Source organism: Jatropha curcas, chromosome 11 (genome assembly GCF_041381405.1).
Source record: "Jatropha curcas cultivar XTBG-Jc1 chromosome 11, XTBG_Jcur_1.0, whole genome shotgun sequence".
In the NCBI taxonomy this organism is placed as follows: domain Eukaryota; kingdom Viridiplantae; phylum Streptophyta; class Magnoliopsida; order Malpighiales; family Euphorbiaceae; genus Jatropha; species Jatropha curcas.
In genome coordinates, this window is record NC_143161.1 from 3,166,776 (window position 1) to 3,191,325 (window position 24,550).

A 24,550-nucleotide genomic window follows, 5' to 3' on the forward strand; every position below is an offset into this window, starting at 1 on the left:
TTGCAAAAAAAGGTGGATTACCCACCTCTTTTAAAGTACTCTTTTTTCCTTTATCTTTGGTTTTAATATACAAAATTCAAATATTGCATAAGAATCTAACGGTTGAATAAGCTTTGTTTGATTTAAAATGTACTGTTTCCCGGTAAGTATATTTTTTATAAAATATATTTGTTCTTAGAAAAAGAAAAACATAGAGACAAATCAGATAAAGATATCAGACGAAGCTAGATTGGGCCCTAATGCAATTGAACACTGCACTTAATTTCATCAGATTCATCATAAGACAGAAACTAAAGAGCTGATTTTTGATTATATGCATGATCTTTGTTCATGTGTCATATCGATGACCCTCATCTAATTATATCTATCACTAATATTATTAATTATCATAATCCACTTATTACATATTCTGGTAGCAATTTGACTTTTTGGCTATAGATTTAATCCATATCTACCGGGGGGCAAACTAACCAAACAAAACCTAATCAACATTCCCAATTATTCTCCTGTGATTTGCATCATTCTTTATACAATGAAAAGGCAGTTAAAGTTACGTTTCAAAAGATAAAAAGAAAGGTCGGTACTTCAATGTTAATCTTAATTAACTTGGTTAAATAATAGCACTAATCGTGAAAGTGGATTATTTGATAGAGATGTTACTCTAATATTTATAAGGGTAAAAGATCTTTTCGTTGATCTTTGCTAAGTAGATAATCAAATGGATCATGACAAAAATTACAAAGTCATAATAATCATTACCCTTGAATTATTTTCAATTAGAAAACAAGATATTTGGTGCGCAATCACCATCAACTTCATTTTGAATCTTGATTAGGGAGTTCAGAGAAGGAGTAGGTTTTTTTTAGTTAGAAACAGGTTAACCGCCAACTGTTAACGGACAGTGGTATAATCACTTTATTAACAATGTAATTATGTGCTTAATTAGATTTTTACTTGTTGCATATGCAGCAACATTTGTGTCACATTTAATATCCACGTAGTAGCTTGTAGACTTGTAGTTCCGTATGCGCCTCATGGCGTCTATAATGGAATGAATTACAAATCCTAGTACTATCTTCTTTTCTTTCTTGCCATACAAAAGCACTGATCCCTTATTTTACTACTAGCTATAATAAAAATAAATACCAAATAATAATTTAGACTGCCAAATCTACAAAAAAAACTGTGCCACATGTCATTCTTTAGAAAACACTCTACCACAACCAATAGGTCTAAGTGGAATTGCTCATGTTACGGGCTTAAGCCCATCCGATCAATATATTTTTTAATTTACCCGAGCACCCTTAAGAAACAAAAATTTAGAAATCATTATCCAAATCAGGCCCAATCCAGACCAACGAATACCAGCAGCCTTTGCCTCATCAACGCATGCCTAATCCAGTCTGAGCTAATGTTTCCTTTTTCATACAGGCCAAGCTAAAGTAACCCTTCAGCACAAATATTAGCATCATCACACGCAAATACAAGCCACATTTACGAGTTCGTTTACAGATAAAAATACTATAAAAATCAGTAAATATATTACAACGAATGCGACGATATCTCCCATATCTCATCTCATTGTCAGGAGACAAGGAAGACTTTAACAAAACCAACTGAGATTCGCAAAGGAGAGAATAAAAAATTAGTACTTACGAGGGGAAATAAAGCATGAAATATCAGTTCATGCTAAAAAGTAAATAGCAATAACATCCAAAGCAATTTTAGAAGTAAACAAAAAAGAGATCTCACAACACAGAATATAATTTCTGACTGGTCTACCAAATAAGATTTGAAAACAAAAGCAATATCCAATAAACAAAAATGATAAGTCTAGGAAAAACAAAATCCATAACTGAATCCCTCTCTTTACTCATCATTTTTCAGATGAGGACAGCTTACATAAATAGGTTGGGCCTGGATGCCTTGTATGTTGTCCTAAGCTTCCTGGTTGGTGGCCTAACCTTCTTGAACACCAATGGGAACTTGATCTTCGAGTTGTGGAATTGCTTGCTGCTTTCTCTTTTGCAGAGCTTAGCTGGAATGGTGCCAGTCTTGATTATCTGAATGCATGGGAACCTTACTCTGTGTCGGGAAGCCATCTCAGTGTACATCTGTTCCACAGCACCATTCAAAGTGGTATCTCTGTATTCCTTGTACATGTTGTGATAGCCAGTTCGGCTTTGGTAACGCAACCAAATGCCATAATTCTTGATCTTAGTTGGGTTCTTCTCAAAGATCTACAAGTCAAAACAAATAAATCATCAGAACATAAAAAATTTACGTTATGAGAACAAACAAAAGAACATAACTGACATCCAGGTAAACCTTAACCAAAGGAAAAAACAACGTTAAGAGAATTAAAAATCCTTCCATAACACATGCCATTCAATCAAAACAGTATAATACATAGAGCAAATGTAGTTGCTCAAGTGTTCCCCCAAAGCAGCATGAAATATTTGAGGGAAAGATAAGACAAAAGCAACACAAGTAATATTGCTTCAAGGGAACGAGTCAAGAGGGAATGGGTTATATCCACACTGACCAGATTATGAAGCATCAAGAGCTAGTTCAGCCTTATGTCATTAAAACAATATTGTAAGGGATCCAACAACACATTTAATTTCCAAGAAATTAGACAAACAAGAAATAAACACTGAAGAAATAGAAAAAAGCAATTCAGCTGCTCCACTGTTCTCCATAAAGCTACAGTGAGTAGCTGAAGAGTTATATGATAAAAGCAACACCATTTATATGGCTTCAATTGGCAGTAAGTCATATCCACACTGACCAGATATCGGAGATCAAAACCATTTCTTGAAGTTCAAGAATACAGAGTAAATAGTTCTCTTCAATTTCAATTACAAAAAAATTGCACTAAGATAAATAATTCCAATTGCACGATGCATCCAGAATGTCTTTGTTCTGGATATGTTGCTGCTCTCAGTGTTCACCCAAAGCAGAGTAGGAGTAACTGAGGGAGCGAGATGCGAAAAGCAACTCAAGTCGTGTTGTTTCAAGGGAACGAGTCAAATGGGAATGAGTCATATCCACATTGACTAGATGATGAAGCCAACATTTATATGATTATTCAGTGGAAACACAATCAACATTCATTTCAAAACTGATAATAAATAAATTCTCGATGAAGCAAACAAACAAAAAATATACGTAAAGCTTACAACAATTAAAATGTCTAAATTTTTAAAAAATAGCATTCAGAATTATCATTAAAAGCACATTTTTTCCTGAGCCAAAATCTGGTGAACTAGCAGTGCATTCAAACAAACATAATAAGAGAACAAAAACAAACCAAACCAGACATTCTATGGAACATTAAAGTTGCAACGCTTTTACCATACAGCAAATTTTTATACCTCGTTAATAGCAAGTACTTGGCCATTGCTCTTCTTGACCTTTTTCAGCTTCCTCAAGAAGTACCTGTCCAAATCAACAAATATAAATAACAGAGATTAAACAACATCCAATCCCCACATTAAAAACACAAAATCAACGAGTCACTCACCAGAACTTGGACTTGGCCCTAACCTCATTAGTGGCCCACAGCTTCATCCGATAAATTTTTGGATGCTCATCATTCTCAGTGGGCAACCCTCTTCCAACAACCTGGTATTGGTGAAACTGCATCCCGAAAACAAAGAAGATCAATTAATTTCCCCAAAAATGAAACCATATATATCTGATTTTCTATGACCTATCACTTGTCTGCTAAAAGAGTCCTAAAATAGCACACATTTTCAACTACTAAAAAAAAATTAAAGGCTCCTAAACCACTGTTAACAGCTTAAATCTGAGTAAATCTTTAAATACTTGTAGCATCAAATCGGCAGAATATATAACAGAACGTATTTTCTAACAATACCTATTCATCTAACAATGTAAGACATACATATATGCAAAAATAAAAAAGAACAGAGAAAATGAAAACGGAAAGGAAACGTTTAGTAACCAAACATTACGAAAATGGATAGATACCATAAGACAAGCGGAGAAACAAACACTAAAAGAAGAACTTAAGCAATGGATGCGTAGAAAGATCAGGTAATAACCTTGTAAGTTACCATCGTCTCGAGTGAAGAGAAGCAGATGTGTAAGCGAGGCTGCCGTCGTCCTCTCCTTCGCTCTCGTTTCAGTGGTGAAGGCTAAAGAAGTAGGGTTTATTAGGTTTATATAGTATGCAGCCCAGGTCGAAAACCTAATTGGAGAGGTATTTGATAAGATAACTGTCTGTGCTAATAAAGTTTGCGAACGTCGATTTAGATGCCTACACGTGTAAATTCGTACAATTGGATGGGTATTTCTTTCTTATAGCTAATTTGACACCTGTAATTTTTAAATATATTCAATTGAGTCCATACCTTCTGATTTTGGTAAATTAAACTCAGTTTTGGATAAAGTAATAAAAATTAAAAGATAGTTTATATCTCTAAATACTGAAAATTTGTTTTTACATTTTATAATTTTAAAAAATTATTTTATCCAAACTAATTTAATAATTTTGGCCAAAAATTAAACTTAAAAAAATTAGTCAAAATTATATATATATATTAAGTTTATTTGGTGACATGTGAACTCACTTATTAAGTTTAAAAGACACTTTAGTTTTGAAAAGCAATTAAGCATTATACAAGCCATAATTTTTGTTCAAAAAAAAAAAATCGCTCAGCCAAAATTATAAAAACAATTAACGCTCATACTTGTTATTTTATTTTTATTATCATTTAGCACAAAAAGAATAAGAAGAATGAACGAAGAAAAACCCAAGCGAAACAACCAGAATTAACAAAAACAGAAACAATCAATAGCAAAAAAAAAAAAAAAAAAAAAAAAAAAAAAAAGGAAGAAAACCAAAGGAAATTGTAGTGATATCTCCCACCTCAGCTAATAAAGATAAGAATTGTGGTCTAAATTTAGAACTTAAAACAAATTCATCGAATTATTATTATTATTATTATAATGCGTTAGTGTTAATTTTACCCGATGAACTTAAAATGTGTATGAATGAATTCTAAAAATTTTAAAATTGAAATAAGTTCAAAAAAATAAAATAATCATTAACTTTTATTTTTAAAATACGCTCTATATTAGCATAATAAATTTAAAAGGTTAAAAAGATAGAAAGTTTTATCATAATAGGTTGTTTAAATTTATTAAATTCATTTAGAAATTTCACTTTTTTAATAAATTTTCAATCTAACTATATTCAAATCTATAAAATTAAATTCATAAAATCAAATTCTTACTTTTTTTTTTCTTGTACAAAACACAAAAATTTGAATGTATAATCGAATTCTACCAAATCTTGTAAAATTCATTTATTGCAAACAGGGCTCAATTAACAAACTAGTGTCTTTTAAATCGGGTTTGTCAAATTTACCTCTTTCCACTTACGTGATTTCTCGAGCGAGAAAAAAAAAAAAAAAAAAAAAACAGAATAGGAGAAAAACAAATTATTCCTAGCAACAATGGAAGTTGCAGTACCTTATCTTTTCTCTCATTTTTTTTCCGCAATCAATAAGTATATATATTTACAAGATATATTTCTAGCATTTATCACAATTGTCTTTGAACATTAAAAAAGAAAACTTCAAAATAGAAATTAAATATAAAACGACCATTTACAGAATTTGGCATTTGAAAATAAAAAACAGTCAGTCGCCATATAAAAGTCATGTCATCACCAGGTGTGAGCTCCTTTAGTTACCCCGAGAGTAACAGCAATCATGGCAAGAATAGACTGAAAAGATAAAATGAAAATTCAGTATGGGCAAAGAGAGTTTATAAACACTTAATTTCCTACTTCCTAGAACCTAAAATATGAAATAAAGTTCATTTTGGAAATAAAAAGAGAATCAAGCACTGCAAATGGTGGGGTTTGATTCAAGAAAAATGAGCCTTCATGCGACTCCTTCTCGCATCGACAAAAAATGATCCTAAAATAATTTCATATTGAAAAGAGCTGTCCAGCTTCCCCTGACTAAAACTTAATTCCGAATCCAACAACCAACTTATATACATGGAGGATAGCCAGGGTATGCAGCCCTATAGAGAAACAAGGGATTCTTTTTAGTCATGAAGAAATGAGTATAGAGAACCTCAAAGGTGGAGTTGTGGAGCAGACACAAATTTCGTGTAGCAAGGTTTATATTGAAACCCAGACATCAACAAACAACTATTTGTCCATTGACATGGGCAAAAAAAAAAAAAAAAAACAAATGCTATTTGGCAACTAGAATAAGCACAATTCCAGCAGTACATTCATCAGCTCGGCAAATAAACGAGCATATAAGATAACCTAACCTACATCCCCAAGCAAGGGAAGAATTAAATGATGAATGGGATTCACTTACAGCTATCGCACATGCAACATATCCAGCCTTTTCTCTGTAATCCACTTGTACACAGAGCACGATAAAAGTACCAACATACCAAGGAATGCCACCTAAAAAGAACCCAACAATAAACCTGGCAAAGAAAGGAAAACAGATACCTCAATTACACATAGACAACAGAAAAAAATGTGACAATTTTTTTTAGAACCAATCAGAAAGTAGAATAAAATATATGACTTTACACATGATGAAAGGCTTATGTTCTCAATGTTAGGTTTCGTGAATCAATCCCAGCTTCATCCACTTCCTAAACTTAAAGCTCCATATTTAGTGAACCAACCATGGAGAGCAATGCACTAAAGTGTAACTTGGAAAATTTATTGGGTACACAACATGGCCAAATAGAAGCAAAAAAATCCCAAAACTTAGGATTTTGTATGGGTGGCGAAAGCATGCTGATGGAAACAGAAAATATAAAAAAGGAGGTCAAAAGATCAATAGAAGAGATTAAATCCAAAGAAATGGGATAGAGAAGCTAGCCATCTACAATATCTCATCATTATAAAGAGAAGTCAATTTGAGCCAAGTATCGAAACTTACTATTAAGAGGTTACATGCTTGATTCAATCACCTAAAAATTTCACAATACTCATCCGCTTTAATGAAATGAACAGTAATCTGAGTTTCATTCTGTTTTCATTTGTAATGCACATAGTAGTAACGAACAACAAATAAGCTTCAATAACGTAACAGAACGTGTTCTTCTTTCTCAACCAAATTTGATCATAAAATGGGCAAAGGCAATTATCACGCTGATAAAAATTCACAGAACAAAAAATAACATAGGAAGGATCAATAATATGGGAATATTACATCTCACTACAAATACCATGAAGGAATATACAACAAGAATCAGAACTATGATTTCTAGGAGCTAATTTAGTGCAGAAATTACAATGTTAACTTACAAGAACCATCCCATGCCCAAACCACAACATGGAAGCCTGTGTTCTCTCACGGGCCTTCCCTCAATAACCGCATAACCTATCATGAAACACAAATTCGATAAGCTATAAATTCAAATTCAACCAAAAAATAAAATTTGTATAAAGAACCTCCATTAAGTATTATATCTTCATGAACACAAAGAAAAACAAAAAAGAAATTTTAAGTCAGGTTTTAATTGAAAGTTATAGATTTAAAAAAAAAAAAAAAAAAAAAACAGATATCACCAACTGAAAATTCCAAGTATATTATATATATAAACATCAACAATAAAATTATGGAAATATATACCTGTTGCAAAGCTATTATATCCATGAGGAAAGTACTGAGGATTAGCGATGGAGCCATGAGGAGCAATCGGCTGAGGAAAACCGACAACCGTATGGGGCGGGGGCGGGGGCGCGGGCTGCGAAACAGAAGGATAGTAATTGGCGACGCCTTGAAAAGTCCCATAATACTGGGTCTGCGGGTTGCCGGTGACGTTGACGCCTCTGTTTTTTCCTTCTTCGGTCATCGTTTCATCAATTACTTATCTTTTTCCGTCAACCTAAACTGGGATTAGAGTTTCACGAAAACGGGAAAGCCGCTGATCTTTTATATTTTCGCCTCCTCCTCTGAGGGAACTGAATTTTGGAGGCAAAGAAAAGGGGCGGTGAATTCCAGAGGAGAATTGGCTGACGGTGGCGTAAAGGAAAAGTAACAAAGTGGCCGAATTTAGGGCTTTAGGGCCAAAATCTGATGCCCAATAACGTGACGGACTGGATTTCTGTTGGGCTTCTTAAAATGGTAAATTAAGGGTTTGCTCTGCTCCTGGGCTTTCCATGGTCTTTTCTAAATGGTTGGGCTTTTTTTAGTCTTTCTCAAATTTTGCAACTAGCTAAAACATTATTATGGAAGACATGAATATCATTGCAATCCACAATTGTAGATCCAATTCTTTTTTTTTTTTTTTTTTGAGGTGAATATATAATTTTAAACAGAAAAGAGGAGAACAAGTAATAAATTAAATTTCATGAGTCAATTTAAATTTTTCTTTTGGGATGGTAGGGTTTGCAACTGTAAGATTTTCAGATAATTTTCTATGTTTAATACATAATATATCAAATATGAAAATTTATTTTATATCCTTGCAAAAAAAAATAAGACCAAAATTTATTTTATATCCTTGCAAATAAAGTAAGACCAAAATTTATAAAATGAATTTCGATCATGCTTTCGTTGTAAACTGCCAAGCTCGGTACCTTCGGATTAGCAAGGGCTCTAAGTACTGACAAGTTACTGTGCCAGACACTTCGAGTGTAAGAAATTCCAAGCTCGCTCACTTGGTCATTAAAATCTTTGCTATGAAACTAAGGATGTATTGAGTGTCAAATGACTACATGCTCAAATTCGCTCCACCTCTTTTATATATAAAACCATCTCCTCTTATGTTTCTCCCAATTGGTTTCTGTGCCTTCTTCTAGCTCCTGCGTACTTCTGTCTTGACAGTTTTAACTGCTCATAGGAGTAGCCACCCATCTTTGCAGCAGCAGCTAAAATCATTTTCCACTACTATTTTCTGTTTCCAAATTGCATCAGTTCCTGATGGGAAATCAATATCAAATTTTACTCATTCCTGTCCAAAGGATCTCCCATCTAAAGTCCTTTTTCCTGGCGGTGCTTGTATGTACTGCTTCAATTCTTGCCCAAATATGCGATAAAGAGGACTTCCTGATCTACTCCAATCACATCGCTAGCTGCCATGGATTCAGTTCCCTTGCAAGCAGCGGTAGGTATAGGAGTTGCTGCTACCTACTGTGAAAGCAAGTTCTCTTGCTTGCGCTGTAGTGTCATTAAGGTAGACAATTCCAAGAATTCTATTAGTCCATCAAATAATTAATGTACTAATTTACAGCAGAATTTATGAAGTCTCGTCCAACTTTTCAGAAGCATTATTTGGCTCTTTTTCACCACTAGATTGGTACCTTCGGATTCCAAGAGTCTTGTAATCCCAGACAATCTCAGATATCTCATCTTGAGGCAAAGTTAAACTTTGATGTTTTATTGATCTCCATAACTCACAAAAGAATTTTGGGTCTTGTAGTCTAATGTATTCATGCAAAACCCGTTCATGATCTGGGATCCAGTTCCTTGGAAATGGAGTGTAATCACAAGACGGAATCAAAGACATATGGGAGAATTGAACACCTTCAATTGCATCCACAAGTCCCATCCTCAAAAGATCAGAATACTCGGGTGCAGAATTGTTACTACTCTCCCTCAGTGGTCGACTGAGATCACGCGAAGCAATCTTGTATACCTTAGCACGAGATTTTAGTCTATACCTGGCAGCATAAAGTTTCGCCAATGAGCTGCGTATCACATATGCACAAAATCCAACAACTTTCTTTCGATTATCAGCATATCGATACCAATCAGCCATGGTCTCAAGAAACTTGTTCATTTGGGCATTAGTATGAGCTTGACTTGAATAGAGCATAGGATTGCAGGGCAACGGCTCTGGATCCTTATCACCTTTAACAAACTGAAGGCGCCTAAATTGGCGAATACACTGTTGCAAGCTAGCAGTAACTGAAAGTAAAGTCCCCACACCCCTTTCACTCACAATTTTGCCTCCACTTGCTGTGTAATGAAGTGTGGGGTATATCACTCTTCGGCAAATTATATGATCCAAAAACTGAATTCCCCTTGTTATGTGTTCAATCTCAATTTTAGAATTATCCAACCTGATCCCAAGCTTAGCATCACAAAACTCGATGATTTCCTTCCGAATTTGCACTGCATCCTCTCTGGGGCCTCGAATGCCAATCAGAAAATGACCTCCATATCGGATGTAATCCATTTTCCGGGTTTTTTCTTTTCCACTGGATGGGACGAACTCTGGCCAAGAAGGGTTATGACACCCATCATCAATTGAGTCTCTCCATATGGAATCAAGCTTATTTGGCCTAAAGAACTTAACAATCTTCGCTTCCATCATTTGGTCCAATTCATTAAGACAAACATTGGCAAGCAATGGACTCAAAATCCCACAATAACCGTAATTAGGTACCTTCACTGCCTCCTCTGGAGCAAAATCAAAGAAAGTTCTCAACCAGTAAGGGTCAGGTTTTGGCTCATTCTCATTCAAAATCTTCTTTTTTGTAACCCTCTTCTTTTTCTTCCTCCTCAACTCTTCATTGTCACCGATCTTTTGTGATTGTTGACTCCTAATTTGTGTTTTAAGCGCAGTTTTTATCAAATTTAACACTTTCTTATCTTTAACAACCTTTTCAACGCATTCTAAGACAACATTATCATCAATAGAATAAAAAATCTCACTTATATCACCTCTCAAAAACCATAAATATCCTGCAAAGTTACTTCTTATTGTCCTAATTACAGTGTGTGCATTTCTGCCAGGTCTAAACGAGTGAGACTTACTCGAAAACCGCGCTTCAAAAAATGGTTCCAGCACCATTAGTAGAACTTCCTGAACCACCCGATCCTGAAAGCATGGATCGTTCGAGTCCAGCATTGCTTTGAGCTTCGTTTTGGAGACAAGTTTGTTGAACGGGTTGTCATTTGGACTGCGGATGATTTGGTGAGTCTTGTCGTTCCATTTGAAACGGTTGTGAACGACTTCTTTTTGGAGGGAGAGGAGAGAATGAAGAGTGTGGGAGTGGAAAGCGCTTCGAGGAGGGAATGTTCCAGTAATGTGAGCACAGGATCGCTGGTAAGCGAGGACCCAAATATCGAGTTTTGACAGGAAACCGGTTAGGTTTTGGAAGGTGGCCTGTGGAGGTGAAGAGAAGGATTTGACCCAAAGAGAAGTGCATATTTCAATTGGGTCTTCTTTAAGAAGAGAGTACGGGTCTTGATGAGTTCGCGGGCTTCGCTCGCACGGGTCTTGACGATTTGCTAGTGAGGAGAAAGAGCGAAGAAAAGGTAGAGATTTTAGGGAGAAAGTAGAGGACGGAATGTGTTCGATAAATGTCCTCAATGACATTTCTTCGAATCTTCCGACTGATTCAAAAGGTATATAATGCTATTTGGCAATGTTGAATTTTGGGTTCAGCGGAAGAGTGAAGAGGCGGTGGCACTCGTTGTTCCCGGTGACATTTTCTGGGTTTCGCTGGGAAATTGTTGGCGGGCTTCGCTCGTAAGCATAAGATACTATCGTTTGAAATGACCCCTTCTTGGCGAAGGCCAAATTGTCGGTTAATTAGCCCCCTTATATGCTTTTTTTGTCGCATTTTTACCCTTCATTTCCGCGTTGGAAAAAAAAAGGGCTTAATTTAATACATAAATTAGCATTTCAATTTCATTAGAGAAGTATAATGACAATTTCATTATACATAAATTAGTATAATTACATCCAACCGGTGTGATTGATCAATCTTCTTACTTGCGAAGTTTCGGCTTATTAAGCCTCTTAGAAAAAAAAAATCTTTACATATTTTTCAATATCAATATTATATTTAACAAAAATAATAGTTTTATACTTTTAATATAAATTATTGAAGCCATATTGAAATTAATGGAGAGTAAAATTTTAAATAATAAAGTTAAGGAGGTAGAGTGGCTAGAGTTTTTTGAAAAAAAAAAAAAAGAACTAAGTAAAATATTTTCTCTTAAAGAATAGAAAAGGAATAAAGTTAAATATGTAATTAGTATAATTTTATAATTCAAAAGATTTTATAGATCAATATAAAACTTAAGATTGCTATTGAAAATATAAAATTTTTTTATAAGTTCATACATTAATTTATGTATTTGATCATAAAAAATATTCGCTTTTGAAAAGAAAACAACGAATATATATGTGTTATATAAATGAATTTCATCAAATTTACGTTGCAAATATAATATATATACCATTTTCAAACACTATGATAATTATAGAAATATATTAAAAAAATAGAGTTGATAGAGGCCAAATTAACAAAAGCCTATCTATGCAAAATATTAATTTACAGAAGATTATTAGTGCACATATATATATATATATATATATTTTTTTTTAACACACCAAGAAATTAAGATTGCATATATGGACTGGAAACAGTTTGCATGCATATCTTGCATGCATTGGAGTACACGCTACGAAAATGTTAGTAGCCCATGAAACAGTAACCCTGCAAACGATGCAAAATCACATGGTTTTGTTGAATTTTGTGGGTCAATAATACTCAAATGGTAACTGTTGAATAATAACATAACAAAAATATCAAAGCAACAGACATCTCTCATTGACTCTCAGTAAGCATATACAGCATTAATGGACATCGTGTGTTTGAAAGTGAGATCTAATTATACTTTTCCAAAAAAAAAAAAAAAATCATCTTAGATTATTTAATTAAATGATATTGAAAAATAAATTTGAGATTATTATTTTTTGGAGCTTCAATTCATAATTACAGCGTATTATGTTTACCTTTTAGTTAACAGGAGTGTTTTTCTTTATTGACATACATAAATTTTTCAATAGCTTAAATAATAGTAATGTATATTAAAAAAACATGCAAAAGAGATTATGATTTAAAATTTTAATTAATATTACCTCATTTGAACAACATTTCCAATGCATTAAAAAAAAAAAATACTACCATTAATAAATTGAATTAGAATGAAAGAGTCAATCTAAAATAATTATAAATCTAAAAAAAGTTCGTAAAGATTAGAACCAGGAGATAGAAGGGAGCAAAGAAACAAAGTCAAAAGGGTTCTTCCTTCTTGTTTGTTTATAAAACTTAACTAAATTTTTTATTGAAAATTACAGACTAATTCCTCTTAAAATATTTAAGGAGATGAATGTTTCTTCTATTGATTCAGTATTCTGATTTGTAAAGTTATGTGTAATTTAAGAGGCCAAAATACAGAAATACATACTGAAAAGTTTCATTTTATCAGTAATATTTTCAAGAAAAGAAGTCCAAATATGATAACTTCAGATAGAAGGGAAGATCAGATTAATCATGCATCAACAAAAATAAAATAAATAAAATAACAAAAAATAAAAGAAAGAAACTGAATATACAAAACTCAATTGGGTTTTACATCTATTAATTTTATTCTATTATCATTTGTTACAATGTATCCAAAATCGTGTCTACACATTCAAAACCAGTAGCTTCAAATAAAAGAAATTGAAAAAAAAAAAAGGAAGAAGAAGAACAAGAACTGTAACAAGAATCGCCCAGAAAGCTTGAGAAGAAAGATAAAGAAGGATTTGAAAACTAGGGTTTCGTGTTTGATGAAAGATCGCAGTGAAATGTGAGTCTGGAGGTGGGTTTCTCATTATGACAAGGAGAGGAACCAGAAGGAGGAACAAAGCCCTTGGGCAACATAACAGAGAAAGCTCTAGTTTTAAAGTTCTTGATCTGTTTCCTTCTCTTCTTCACCACTTTCCCTTTCTTATTTTTCTTCTTCTTGTTGATCAGTCCTTCATTGTCGTCCAGGAAGAAAGGTTGGGCGTTCTTGATGTAGAAAACTTGGTATTGGGCGGGTTCTTTCGGAGAGGTTTTGGGTTGGATTCCATGCGAAGTGGAAGGGAAAACGAAGTTGGAGATGACGAGGAAGAGAAAGAAGATGAAAGGGCAGAAAAGCTTCAAAAAATGGAGATTGAAACCCATGAGTGTTGAGAGATTTTGCTTTGGTGCATTTATAAATGAGAAAGAAATTGGAGGGGAACTGATTAGCTATGAGATTGGTGAATCTGTTAATCCCAAAGGGTTTCTTTTGTTGCTTTTGAGGCACAGAAAGAGATTAAGGGGGTAAGAGGAAAAGAAGGTATAGGGTTCTATATAAAGTGATCAATATCTAATTAGACTAATTAAGAGTTTCGTAATCCTTCATTGCCGACTCAATGATTAATCAAAACTAGGCACAATTTTTTTTTTTTTTAGGTTAAATCGCACAATTTTTTCTTAATCCATATATTTCGCATAGATTACACATAGAAAATATATATAAAAAAAATGATACAATGATGGAAAAAATAGCACCTAGATGAACATATAATAGATTTTCCCAGTAAATTGGTAAACTCTAATACGAGAATTGAATCAATATAATTCTAATTAAAAAAATAAATGAATTCTCAAAAAAAAAAAAATTATTATTATTATTCATATCATCCCCTTTTCAATAAGTATACGATCTCTAATATTTTTTTATATCATTTATTTATATTCATGTAATGGAACTTTTTTTTTGAATTTTAATGCATTTTTTTTTTCATCACAAATTTATAAAATTGAAAAGATAAATTTGCAAAATATTTAATTAAAATGCGAAAATACCTAAATTTTTACATTTTATTTGCACTAGTCATTTTCTTTAACAGTTATTTTTCACCTATGCATTTGGATATAATGAAATAAAAAATAAATTTATTTTCTTTATTTAAAAATGGCAAAATTTTAGAGAAAATAAAATATTATTCTTGGCAAATTTACAATTCTATCCTCATTTATTTTATTTTTTGAAATATTTGGATAATTTAATAAATTTTCACTTTCATCATTTTCTCTCTAAATTGAAAATATTCAAAACATATTGATCCAGAAGAAAAATAAATGAAATATATATTTTTCAATATTTTCTTTTCTACAAACAAAGGAAAACATTTTTTCCTATATATTTTTCGTGATTCCTTCATTCAACAAAATACCTATATCTAAACAAATGTTTAAGGAATATAAGTGATCATTATATTCTATGAAAAAAAAATATATAATCAGTATATTACCCAACATTAACTGAGTTTTATTTCTCTCTCTATATGTACAACACATATATAATGGAGTTTGTTCCTAATATATATTATACAATATGGATCTTTTTTTTTTCCTTTGTAAATTGTTGATACCTATGTCAATTTTAGGTGTGAAAGAGAATTTAATTTTGGTAAATATATAAGTACATATGTACACATAATAATACTTCAAAATCAAAATTTTGGGTTGGATAATGCATATCTTATTCTAATTAATTCCATAAATATTTTATTTTTAAAAATATTAAAGACAACTTTATATTAGTGAGATTCTATTTAATTAAGTTTTAATTGTTAACAAAACTATATTAATTTATTCCATCCACAAACATCTAAACTTACATTTAACATAAATACATTTCTCCTTGTAAATTGCGACAGTTTTTAGCATTTTTGCGGGTACATTTCACCTTAACTTTGCTACAACAACATTGTCACATTTTGTTTCTTAAAATAAAATCAAACACGTCTCTCTCTCTCTCTCTCTCTCTCTCTCTGTTTTTTTCTGAGATAGTATAACATTTGCCAGATCAACCCTTTGACTAAAATTCTTAAACACTCGGTCTCTCAACTGTTACGTAATGGTGCGAAGTGTAAAACAGACACGAGTCACGATCCGAATGACGGAAGGCAACGGTGCCAAAGAAGCGGAGAAAAGAAAAGTCTCTCTACTGTTTCCGCCACATTGTCATTGACTTCAATTGAAAGCCAGCACCGCGTTTTGAAAGTTAATAAACTTCTCCTCCTACCTCACCTTGTCTCTCCTCTGTTCCTAAAACCGAACCAAACGGCAAACCATACAGAAAAAAAAAAAAAAACATTTATTGATCTTTTACCATTCCCGCGAATCCATTACCGTCCCGCCCAAATTTTTTTCCTCTCTCTATCTCTCTAATTTCTCCGTCGAAGTTTTGATTTGATCCAATTCTCAATTTGATCTAATATAATTCTCAAGTGGGAAGTGTTTGCCATTGCCACTCTGCCTCTCTCTGCAACTGAACATAGCAGAGCGAGTGAGGCAGATCACTTATTTACTGGAGAAACCCTAATTTAATCTAAATATGTCGAAATCGCTTCCTTATTCTATGAAAGATGTGCACTATGATAACGCCAAGTTCCGTCAACGGTCTCTCGTCAAGGTTTTCATCTTCCCTTAGATCTCTCTATTGTGCGATCAATTTGACAGTAATTGTTTCTCTCTCCTGAATCACTTTTGTGCTTGTTTGATGGTCGCTAGTCTAGTTTCGGTTCAATTGTGCCATCGCGTAGCTTGGTGAGTTTGATTGTTTATGAGTTTAGGAGATACTATTAAGTTGTATTGCTTTAAAAATAAGTTAATTATGAGGTATCTTTGTGTATTTGTTTAATTATAATCTAATGGTGACGACGCAAAATAGTTTTGAAGCCTGAACTCTGCACTGTTGTTTCGATTTAAGGATTCTATTTCTTTCTACTGTATTGCTTATGTATTTGTTTTTCCCCATTGTCTGTGGATCTCTTATAAAGGAACACCAGTAGTCGCCCGTAATAATTTTCAGATCCAGTGATTTCTATTTTTTCTTATATGAATTATTTACTGATGGATTTTACATCTATTTGTTGGAGCTGTTTGTGTATGGAATTCTTATCTTACAACTCATTATTCAGTTATTTTTTCAGTGTAACTCAGTATTACTTGCTCTCATTAATCCCTAATTGTTGTCCAAGTTCTAAGCATTGGCTCTAGTCAATTCAAAATGTGAAATATTCATAACAATGTCAAAAATTTACCCAATTCAATAGGATGCCCTCGTGTTACCTCTTTAAAGTCTCTGTTTTACAATTTTTTTTTGTGCATTTGAGATTCTTTATTTTCCACAATATAAATATTCATTAATTCACTTTGGAATCTTCCCAACTTATTATGTTATTTTCTTCCAGGTGATCTCACAGTCCTTGATAACCACTAACTTAAAACGTGAATGTATAAGTTGTAGCACAGGGAAGTTCCTATTGTTATTAATGATCTTTGGTTTAGCATATCTTGTGCTGACTCATCCTAGTACTCCCCATTCTTTTTCTGATGGACTAGCAAAAGGAATAAAAGGTAGTGAAGAAGACAAGTTAATTACAGATGGCAATAGCAGACTTGGAAGATTTTGGAGGAAACCACCAAGGCTTCCTCCTCGATTGTCACCTGATGAGAAGGTTAGAAATAATAAACCTATTCATGAATCAGAGAAGCTTAACGCTGATCCAAAATGGACAGAAAGGCAACAAAAAGTGAAAGACGCTTTCATCCATGCTTGGTCTGGCTACAAAAATTATGCAATGGGCTATGATGAACTTATGCCACTCAGCAAGCGGGGAGTTGATGGATTAGGAGGCCTAGGTGCCACTGTTGTGGATGCTCTTGATACTGCCATGATAATGGGTGCTGATGACATTGTTTCTGAAGCAGGCTCATGGATTGAAAAACACCTTAATGATAGGATTAGTAAGAAAGGCCAAGTTAATTTATTTGAAACTACTATTCGTGTCTTGGGTGGTCTTTTAAGTGCTTACCATTTAAGTGGAGGTGAACAAGGGACTGACTCTGTGCATAAGGGGCCTAAACCAATTGTTTATCTAGAAACTGCTCGTAACTTAGCTGATCGTCTGTTATTGGCTTTTACTTCCAGTCCAACTCCTATTCCTTTTAGTGATGTTGTTCTACATGATCCATCAGCTCATAGTTCTCCAGATGGTTTGAGTAGTACTTCAGAAGTTTCAACTTTGCAGCTTGAGTTCAATTATCTCAGTACTGTTTCTGGTGATCCAAAGTATGGAGTGGAAGCTATGAAGGTCTTGGCACATATGAAGAATCTTCCAAAAGTAGAAGGTCTGGTCCCTATCTACATAAGGTACAAGTTTTCCGCCCCTATTTTAATGTTTACTCATGCAGTCATAAACCAATGCTGTCATTTTTGCTTTGCACTGTAAATACCTAAATGACTATTATTGTTGTTTTCTTTATTAACATTCCTTTCTACACCATTGCCTCCCGTTCATTCTGTATCCACTACTCATTCATGCTAAAATGCTTAGATGCAGAGTCACTCATATGCTGCATTTTCATGTGTTATTCAGCTCAACTGGAGAATGCTTTTTCCTTTTTATTTATTGTTGCTTCATGTTAGAGAGGTTATTAGGACTTAATTCTCCATGTTATAGCATCCTTTTCTTTCATATTATTTATATGAAGAAAGTTGATGTGGTCCATTTAAAATTTATTCATCTAATTTTCGTTGCCTTTATTTCCTTCTCCCCCTTTTTTTCTCAAAAACATGCGTGTGAATCAGTTCTCCTGGTTAGTGAGAGAGAATAGTGGTTTATCTAATATTTATCTTTTCATCAATCGCAGTCCTGCCAGCGGTGAATTTAGCGGAGAAAATATTAGACTGGGATCTCGTGGTGACAGTTATTATGAGTACCTAATCAAAGTATGGCTTCAGCAGGGAACCAGTCGAGATGCCAATTTTACATATCTATACAACATGTATGAAGAGGCAATAAAAGGTGTTAGAAACCTACTCGTTCAGAAATCAATCCCAAATGGATTGGTATTTGTGGGGGAATTGCCTAATGGACCAAAGGGTTCTTTTAGCCCCAAAATGGACCACCTGGTATGTGAAATTTTCGTATTCATTGTTGCAGAGTACATGCTATATAATCTTGATACCTGAGATGTGCTTAAAACTGAGCCTATTCTTTGAATTCTTTTGTTGGTTGTAATGTCCTTCAAGACATTCTGGAGAAGGACCTCTCTCTCTGATTTAGTGCACATGTTGGATGCACATATAGTATATTTAGTTGTTGCATTCTCTGATAAGCGTGGAGCGAAAGAAACAGAAAAATGTTTTGAGGAGAGGAAACATGTCTCTCACTAGTCTTAAAGATGTATGTTTAAGGCCTGCCAGATTTTGGTCTAGCATGCATTTCAATGCTCAGGTTACTTTTCATATTATCAGTTTCCTTACTTGTAAATGACTTTCTCATCTTTTGATTTTGTTGGAGAGAGATATCTGATTCTTTTTACTTTCACAGCTTTGAAATAAAAATCACTAAGTCCATCCATGATGCACGTGTTCACTAGTTGATGATACACAAACTCTCTACTTTCTTTTCCAGGTGTGCTTCTTGCCAGGTACACTTGCTCTTGGTGCCACAAAGGGCATCACAAAGGAAAAGGCGATGAAAGCTAATCTGCTCAAATTTGAAGACCTTGAAAATTTAAAGCTCGCTGAAGATTTAGCAAAGACATGTTTTGAAATGTATTCAGTTACTTCTACTGGTTTGGCCCCAGAAATTGCTTACTTTCATACCAAGGTTGGTTCTGTTTGTAATATTTATTTCCTGAGAATGCTGTTAGATAATCCACTGTTAGATGCTTCAGAATAAGTATTGTAGCACTTTTTCTTCCTTCATTGGAAGCTGTTATTCTTTTATACTTAAGAGCATGTCCTTGTGGTTATGTTTTCCAATTATTTGATTTATGGTTCTAAATTATGCAGGAGTATTCTGAAGCTGGGCTTAATGGTGGGAATAAAAGTTCGAAGTTTATTGATGACATAATAATCAAACATGCGGATCGTCATAATCTTTTACGCCCTGAAACTGTAGAATCGCTGTTTGTATTGTATCGGATCACACAGGATCCAAAGTACGTTGTTGAATATTCAGGCTTTCGGTTATCCTGTATTCTTTGATTTCATCGCATATACTGCAAACACAAAGACTGTCTCTGTCTTGTACAAGATTCTTGCATTAATCTGAGCAAATATTACTTACTGCAGATACCGTGAATGGGGTTGGCAGATCTTTGAAGCATTTGAGAAGTACACAAAGGTTGAGTCTGCTGGATACAGTTCTTTAGAGGATGTTACTATGCTTCCTCCTAGGAGAAGAGACAAGATGGAGACCTTCTATTTGGGAGAGACGTTGAAGTATCTATACTTGCTATTTGGAGATACTAATATTATTCCATTGGATAAGTTTGTGTTTAACACAGAAGCTCATCCTTTTCCTATTAAAGGCACATAAGAGGGACTGATCTGTTCTGCATCCAAAAAGTGAAGAAACACGTTTGCAAACTTATATTTTGGTGGGCAATAGTCTTGACTGCTGCTTTAAATTTTCCGGTGCGTCATTTACTGGGTTCGTCCTGGTTCAAAAGGCAATCAGTGAAATGGTAATCAAGAAGTGTTGGCAGAATTGACCTTCTTCCTTTCATGCACAGTGCATCAGTTATTTGATCCGCACTTAATTATTTACGGAGAAGAAACTTTTTCTTTGGGCTCTTATATCTTTACTGCCCACACGGTTATGACATGGTTATATTATGTAATTTTTTTTATTGAAATTTCTCATTGTTATACGTGGATGGGGTTATTTGCACCAAAAGAAATGAGAAAAAGTGCAACCATTTGTAATTGACTTCAATTTTCCTGTTCTTACTGCTTGTTTTTGATTTTGACCGATAGATTTATCCACTTTTTTGTTGATATTTGTCTATACATTGCCGAAAACATCTAGATATATGCATTTCTACATCAAAACCTTCAGAAGGATTTTTAGGTCACATCACAATCCAAAATTTCAGTGTCATTTTGAAGGAGAAACAGATGATCACCATCTCGAATGACACGTATATCATCTACTTCTGCATTCTCAGCATTGATGACTCCTGTAAATTTGTAGCCTCCAAATTTTTCACCTGCAGTGTAAAAAGGTGCTACAGTGACAAATTGGGTGAAGCAAAATTTGATAAAGCACAAGAAAGGAAAGATTATTGAGCAACTCTCATCCTTGTTCAAGGTTTGATATCTTTGGTTGCTTTTATTTGTATTCTTATTGAAACTTGATATTAATATGCTTTTTTGTTGCTCAAATTTAGGTTAGTATTAAAATGCTCTTTTGAGGTCAAACAGACTTACCACCAATCTTGAGCAACTCTTCTATTGAATCAGGTAGGATAATTAGCTTCCCATGTGGTCTCTGGAATGTACTTTTATTGTGAATCTGCATATGAATAGTGACTCTCTTTTTGGTTAGTTTTTTCGCTTCCCTATCATAAGAATAACTATAAACGCATGAGCTGGAGGTTGTGGGCACTGTTTTGGAATGAAAGTTAAACCAATTGGGCCTACTGATTCGTTTATGTTCCCCTTGACTGCTCCTGACATCATCAGTAGTTTCTGTTTCAACAAAATCTATTTTGTGTTCATCTAATTTCCTTCTATTTTCATAGCTTAGTAAGATATCATATTTGCTCCTATTTCCTTGTTGTTCTGCTGGAGCTTTTGAGGTCCACCCTCTGGCATCTGGATTGTTTGCATTTACTCCTCCTTCTAGTAGAATCTTCACCATTTCAATATGGCCCTTGTGAACCGCAGCCATTTGGCCATCCCCAGTTATTGAATTTACAGCTGCCACATGTGTAATGGAATTATGATCTATGCCTGTTTTACTCTTTTCTTTAGCCTTGAGTTCCTCAAAAGATGTATCTCCTACTTCACGCCCTGATGGATTCCCATGTGAATGATTTTGATATCCTATCTCAGAATGCCATCTTTCCTTTGGTACTCCTTCAAAGCATTCGTGGAGAATCAATCCTGGATCTCTGTTTTGGTTATCACAGTCTGTGCTTTCTGACCTGTGCAGTTTCTGTAGTTGTGCAGGATAGAAATTTATAGCATGGTGAATAGACTAAATTATATTTACTAAAAAATAAATACTTGAAATGTTATTACCTTGAAAAGATTATTCATTATGATTTGACCATCTTCTGGATTTGCCTGTATAGTGTTCATCAGTGAAGTCCTTGCTAGTCGTAGTATTTGAGAAAGCTCAGTTGTCCTTGCTGTGAAGGGTTGAGGTCTATAATACAGAACCCCTATCTCTCCAAAAATATCCCCTGCTGTAGCTTTTGCAATAACCTGTATAATCATGTGACAGTATGACCTATGAAGGCTTGCTGTGCACGTGGCAAAAATGAAGTAATGCATATGACTTGTAACAAATAGTCACCTGATCATGTCCATCTGCGTGGCACGTCAATTCCTGCACCAAGTAATGGTTTCCAAAGCAAATTAGTGTCAGATAGTATTTCTTTTTGGAACCGAGTGATAATTGATGAGGTTGAAATTAGACTCACCACTGTTCCTGAGACAAGTATATAAAGATCTGTTGAAGTTTCACTCTGCAGAATTACATTTTCCTTGGGGGGAAAATATTCAGCTTCCATTTCTGTAGCCTTTTAAAAAGAGTAAAACTGGGTTAGTTCACTGTTATGTGTTCCCAATTTGTGCATGAAATACCATACAGGTAATCAGTTTATTGTTATTTTTGCCAGCCGTAGAGCATCTTACACTTTTAGCTTAATAAGAGAAAAGGTAGGGGAGGAGAAAGGAAGAGTGTTGAGCATACATAAGAACAATATGCAATATACATATAAAGTATTATTACCAATTGAAAGAGGAAGTCATGAGAAACCCCTTGAAAGAGATAAACTTTTTCGACAATGGGGTAGAAGAGATAATGCGCGATGCTTGAACGTATTGCTTTTGGCAGGCCATTCAAGGTTTCTTGCTGCTTCAGTCCTTCTGTTTTGAACTTCAGACACAAGTGTGACAGCATTTGATCCTGTACGCGAGGTGGTAACTGATTTCGTGCAGCAAATTCTGAAGCTGCTCTGATTGTGTCCCTCTATGATGTTCAAAATTAAGTTTTTTTTATGTTAATTGTCAGATTAGAGAAAGCATTGTTTCTGTTGAAGGAAATGATACTTGAACAAAGAAACTAACTAGTAAGTTACATTGTGAAGCGTAAATTCCCAAGTGGGATGCATAAGATCAATGCATGCAATTTACAGATGATCCTAAATTATCTTATGGCAAAAAAATAGTTTTTTGCTGGTTCCGCGTCTGAAGTTCTGCATATACAATTGGCAAACTGCAGGGTAGACATGATAATAACTTGCAAAATTTTAATTGACAGATAGTGAAGTTTTGGTTTCATTTGAATAGATAGTCATTTTAAATGATCAAATATTTGGATTTGGGACCATTTTATCTTTCATCATTTTTCATTTGGAACACAAATCCAAATACTCAATTATTTCCTGATGGACCCTTAAGTACTGTTGATTTGGACTCGTGATTTATTTTAGTCCAGTTAGCTATTGCTGAATCTGTTGAATTTTTCACAGCAGGTGAAACCTATTGCAGAAGGCTACAAGTAAAACAAAACTTACGAAATTCCTTGTGCGGCTGGTCCAGTGAACTACAAGGTTTGTCATATTTCCGATGAGATAAGCTGTCAATCCCAAGTTGAACAACATATAGAAGATGTCAAAAAGCATCTCCCTGGGGTTCTCAGCATGCAAGTCTCCATATCCAGTTGTTGTTAGTGTTGTAATGGACCAGTAAATTGCAGTTACATATCTGTCCCATAGAGTGTCTTCTTTGAAATTTGGGTTCACTGCACCTATCCAAGTTCTCTTTGGATCAGGATATCGATCTGCAATCAAGTAGATAAAGCATCCTGCACAGTGTACTGCAAACAAGGTTACCTGAAATCAAGCAGACAGGGAAAGGTGGTTAGGAATTACTGAACTTGCCTGTACAACATATTTGTAATGAGTTGGAATAATTAATGACATACAGAAATAAGCTTTATGCACCGAGTCCAGAAATAGTTGAATCGGATGTCCTTCTCAAGTCTGAAAGAGGTAACCAGTTAATAGGTATTCAAGTCTTCTTTCACTACAATTTGGAATTGTCTGAAGCCATAATAAAAAAAAAGGGAAACAAAGAAAGATAGGCTGTATTAGTTAATCAACCTTGCAAAAAGGGAGCTGACCCGTCGGAGACGCCAGAGTCTAAGCATGTTGAGTAATCTAAAGCCAACTTCATTGCCGCTTTGAGTTTTGAATAGAAGGCTGAGAGACTGAAATGGTGCAGTTGAGGAGACATCAAAGATAAACCAGGTAGATATGTACCTGTGAATTGGATTGATGTGATTATTCTAATTGAACAGTGAGTGAAAGGGAAAAGGACAGGTATAGAAGGTAGCTGCCAACTGGATTAGTGTGGTTCTAATAGAAGGAAAATACTTTGTTGATTCTTCTCAATCTGAATGATGTGTGAGTAAATGCACCTGATTGCTATTTTCTTCGGATTATCAACAAGAAGATAACTGTGGCTGTCGAGATATGCAACGAAAAAGGTGAGAACAATATCAATGCCAAAGAAGCCATTGACAATGTTGTCAATGATGAAAAGTGCATCATCTTTTTTGTAAGTTAAAAATGCTAACTCGAACGGCGAGATCCAAGCAGAGTAAATAACTAGAAGAACCAGCCACATCTCCCAAGCCCTGTAATGAGGAATAGGACATGAGAAGGTATAGCTAT

At 34.2% G+C, this 24,550-nt stretch overlaps 4 protein-coding genes across 7 annotated transcripts; 1 reads left to right on the forward strand and 3 right to left on the reverse strand.

Moving 5' to 3' along the window:
* Window positions 1-1,746: 1,746 nt before the first annotated feature.
* On the reverse strand, window positions 1,747-8,013 carry LOC105633981 (Ribosomal protein L18ae/LX family protein). 3 transcript variants are annotated; one of them, XM_012216704.4, is made up of 6 exons: window positions 7,650-7,983; window positions 7,322-7,397; window positions 6,372-6,486; window positions 3,527-3,642; window positions 3,378-3,441; window positions 1,747-2,240 (listed from the first exon to the last, which is right to left on the reverse strand). In XM_012216704.4, exons 1-6 carry the CDS (start codon window positions 7,870-7,872, stop codon window positions 1,899-1,901), a joined length of 936 nt encoding a protein of 311 aa, XP_012072094.1. In that variant the 5' UTR covers window positions 7,873-7,983; the 3' UTR covers window positions 1,747-1,898. The 3 variants fall into 3 exon arrangements, with proteins under 3 accessions (XP_012072094.1, XP_012072093.1, XP_089572321.1); XM_012216703.4 differs by lacking the exons at window positions 6,372-6,486; window positions 7,322-7,397; window positions 7,650-7,983 and adding an exon at window positions 4,071-4,215; XM_089716195.1 differs by lacking the exons at window positions 1,747-2,240; window positions 3,378-3,441; window positions 3,527-3,642 and adding an exon at window positions 5,472-5,758 and having other exon boundaries at window positions 7,650-8,013.
* A 1,104-nt stretch (window positions 8,014-9,117) lies between these two features.
* On the reverse strand, window positions 9,118-11,485 carry NMAT1 (Intron maturase, type II family protein). The gene has a single exon (XM_012216705.4). The coding sequence runs from the start codon at window positions 11,344-11,346 to the stop codon at window positions 9,259-9,261; it is 2,088 nt and encodes a 695-aa protein (XP_012072095.1). The 5' UTR covers window positions 11,347-11,485; the 3' UTR covers window positions 9,118-9,258.
* A 4,126-nt stretch (window positions 11,486-15,611) lies between these two features.
* Window positions 15,612-20,577, forward strand: MNS3 (alpha-mannosidase 3). 2 transcript variants are annotated; one of them, XM_012216707.4, is made up of 6 exons: window positions 15,612-16,256; window positions 17,038-17,999; window positions 18,500-18,761; window positions 19,267-19,464; window positions 19,650-19,798; window positions 19,932-20,577. In XM_012216707.4, the coding sequence occupies exons 1-6, from the start codon at window positions 16,179-16,181 to the stop codon at window positions 20,176-20,178; spliced, it is 1,896 nt and encodes a 631-aa protein (XP_012072097.1). In that variant the 5' UTR covers window positions 15,612-16,178; the 3' UTR covers window positions 20,179-20,577. The 2 variants fall into 2 exon arrangements, with proteins under 2 accessions (XP_012072097.1, XP_012072098.1); XM_012216708.4 differs by having other exon boundaries at window positions 15,613-16,390.
* LOC105633983 (potassium channel KAT3) lies at window positions 20,543-24,541 on the reverse strand. The gene is made up of 10 exons (XM_089715924.1): window positions 24,295-24,541; window positions 23,978-24,136; window positions 23,800-23,857; window positions 23,390-23,707; window positions 22,603-22,842; window positions 22,292-22,390; window positions 22,165-22,197; window positions 21,888-22,073; window positions 21,072-21,801; window positions 20,543-20,851 (listed from the first exon to the last, which is right to left on the reverse strand). Exons 1-10 carry the CDS (start codon window positions 24,501-24,503, stop codon window positions 20,709-20,711), a joined length of 2,175 nt encoding a protein of 724 aa, XP_089572050.1. The 5' UTR covers window positions 24,504-24,541; the 3' UTR covers window positions 20,543-20,708.
* Window positions 24,542-24,550: the final 9 nt, after the last annotated feature.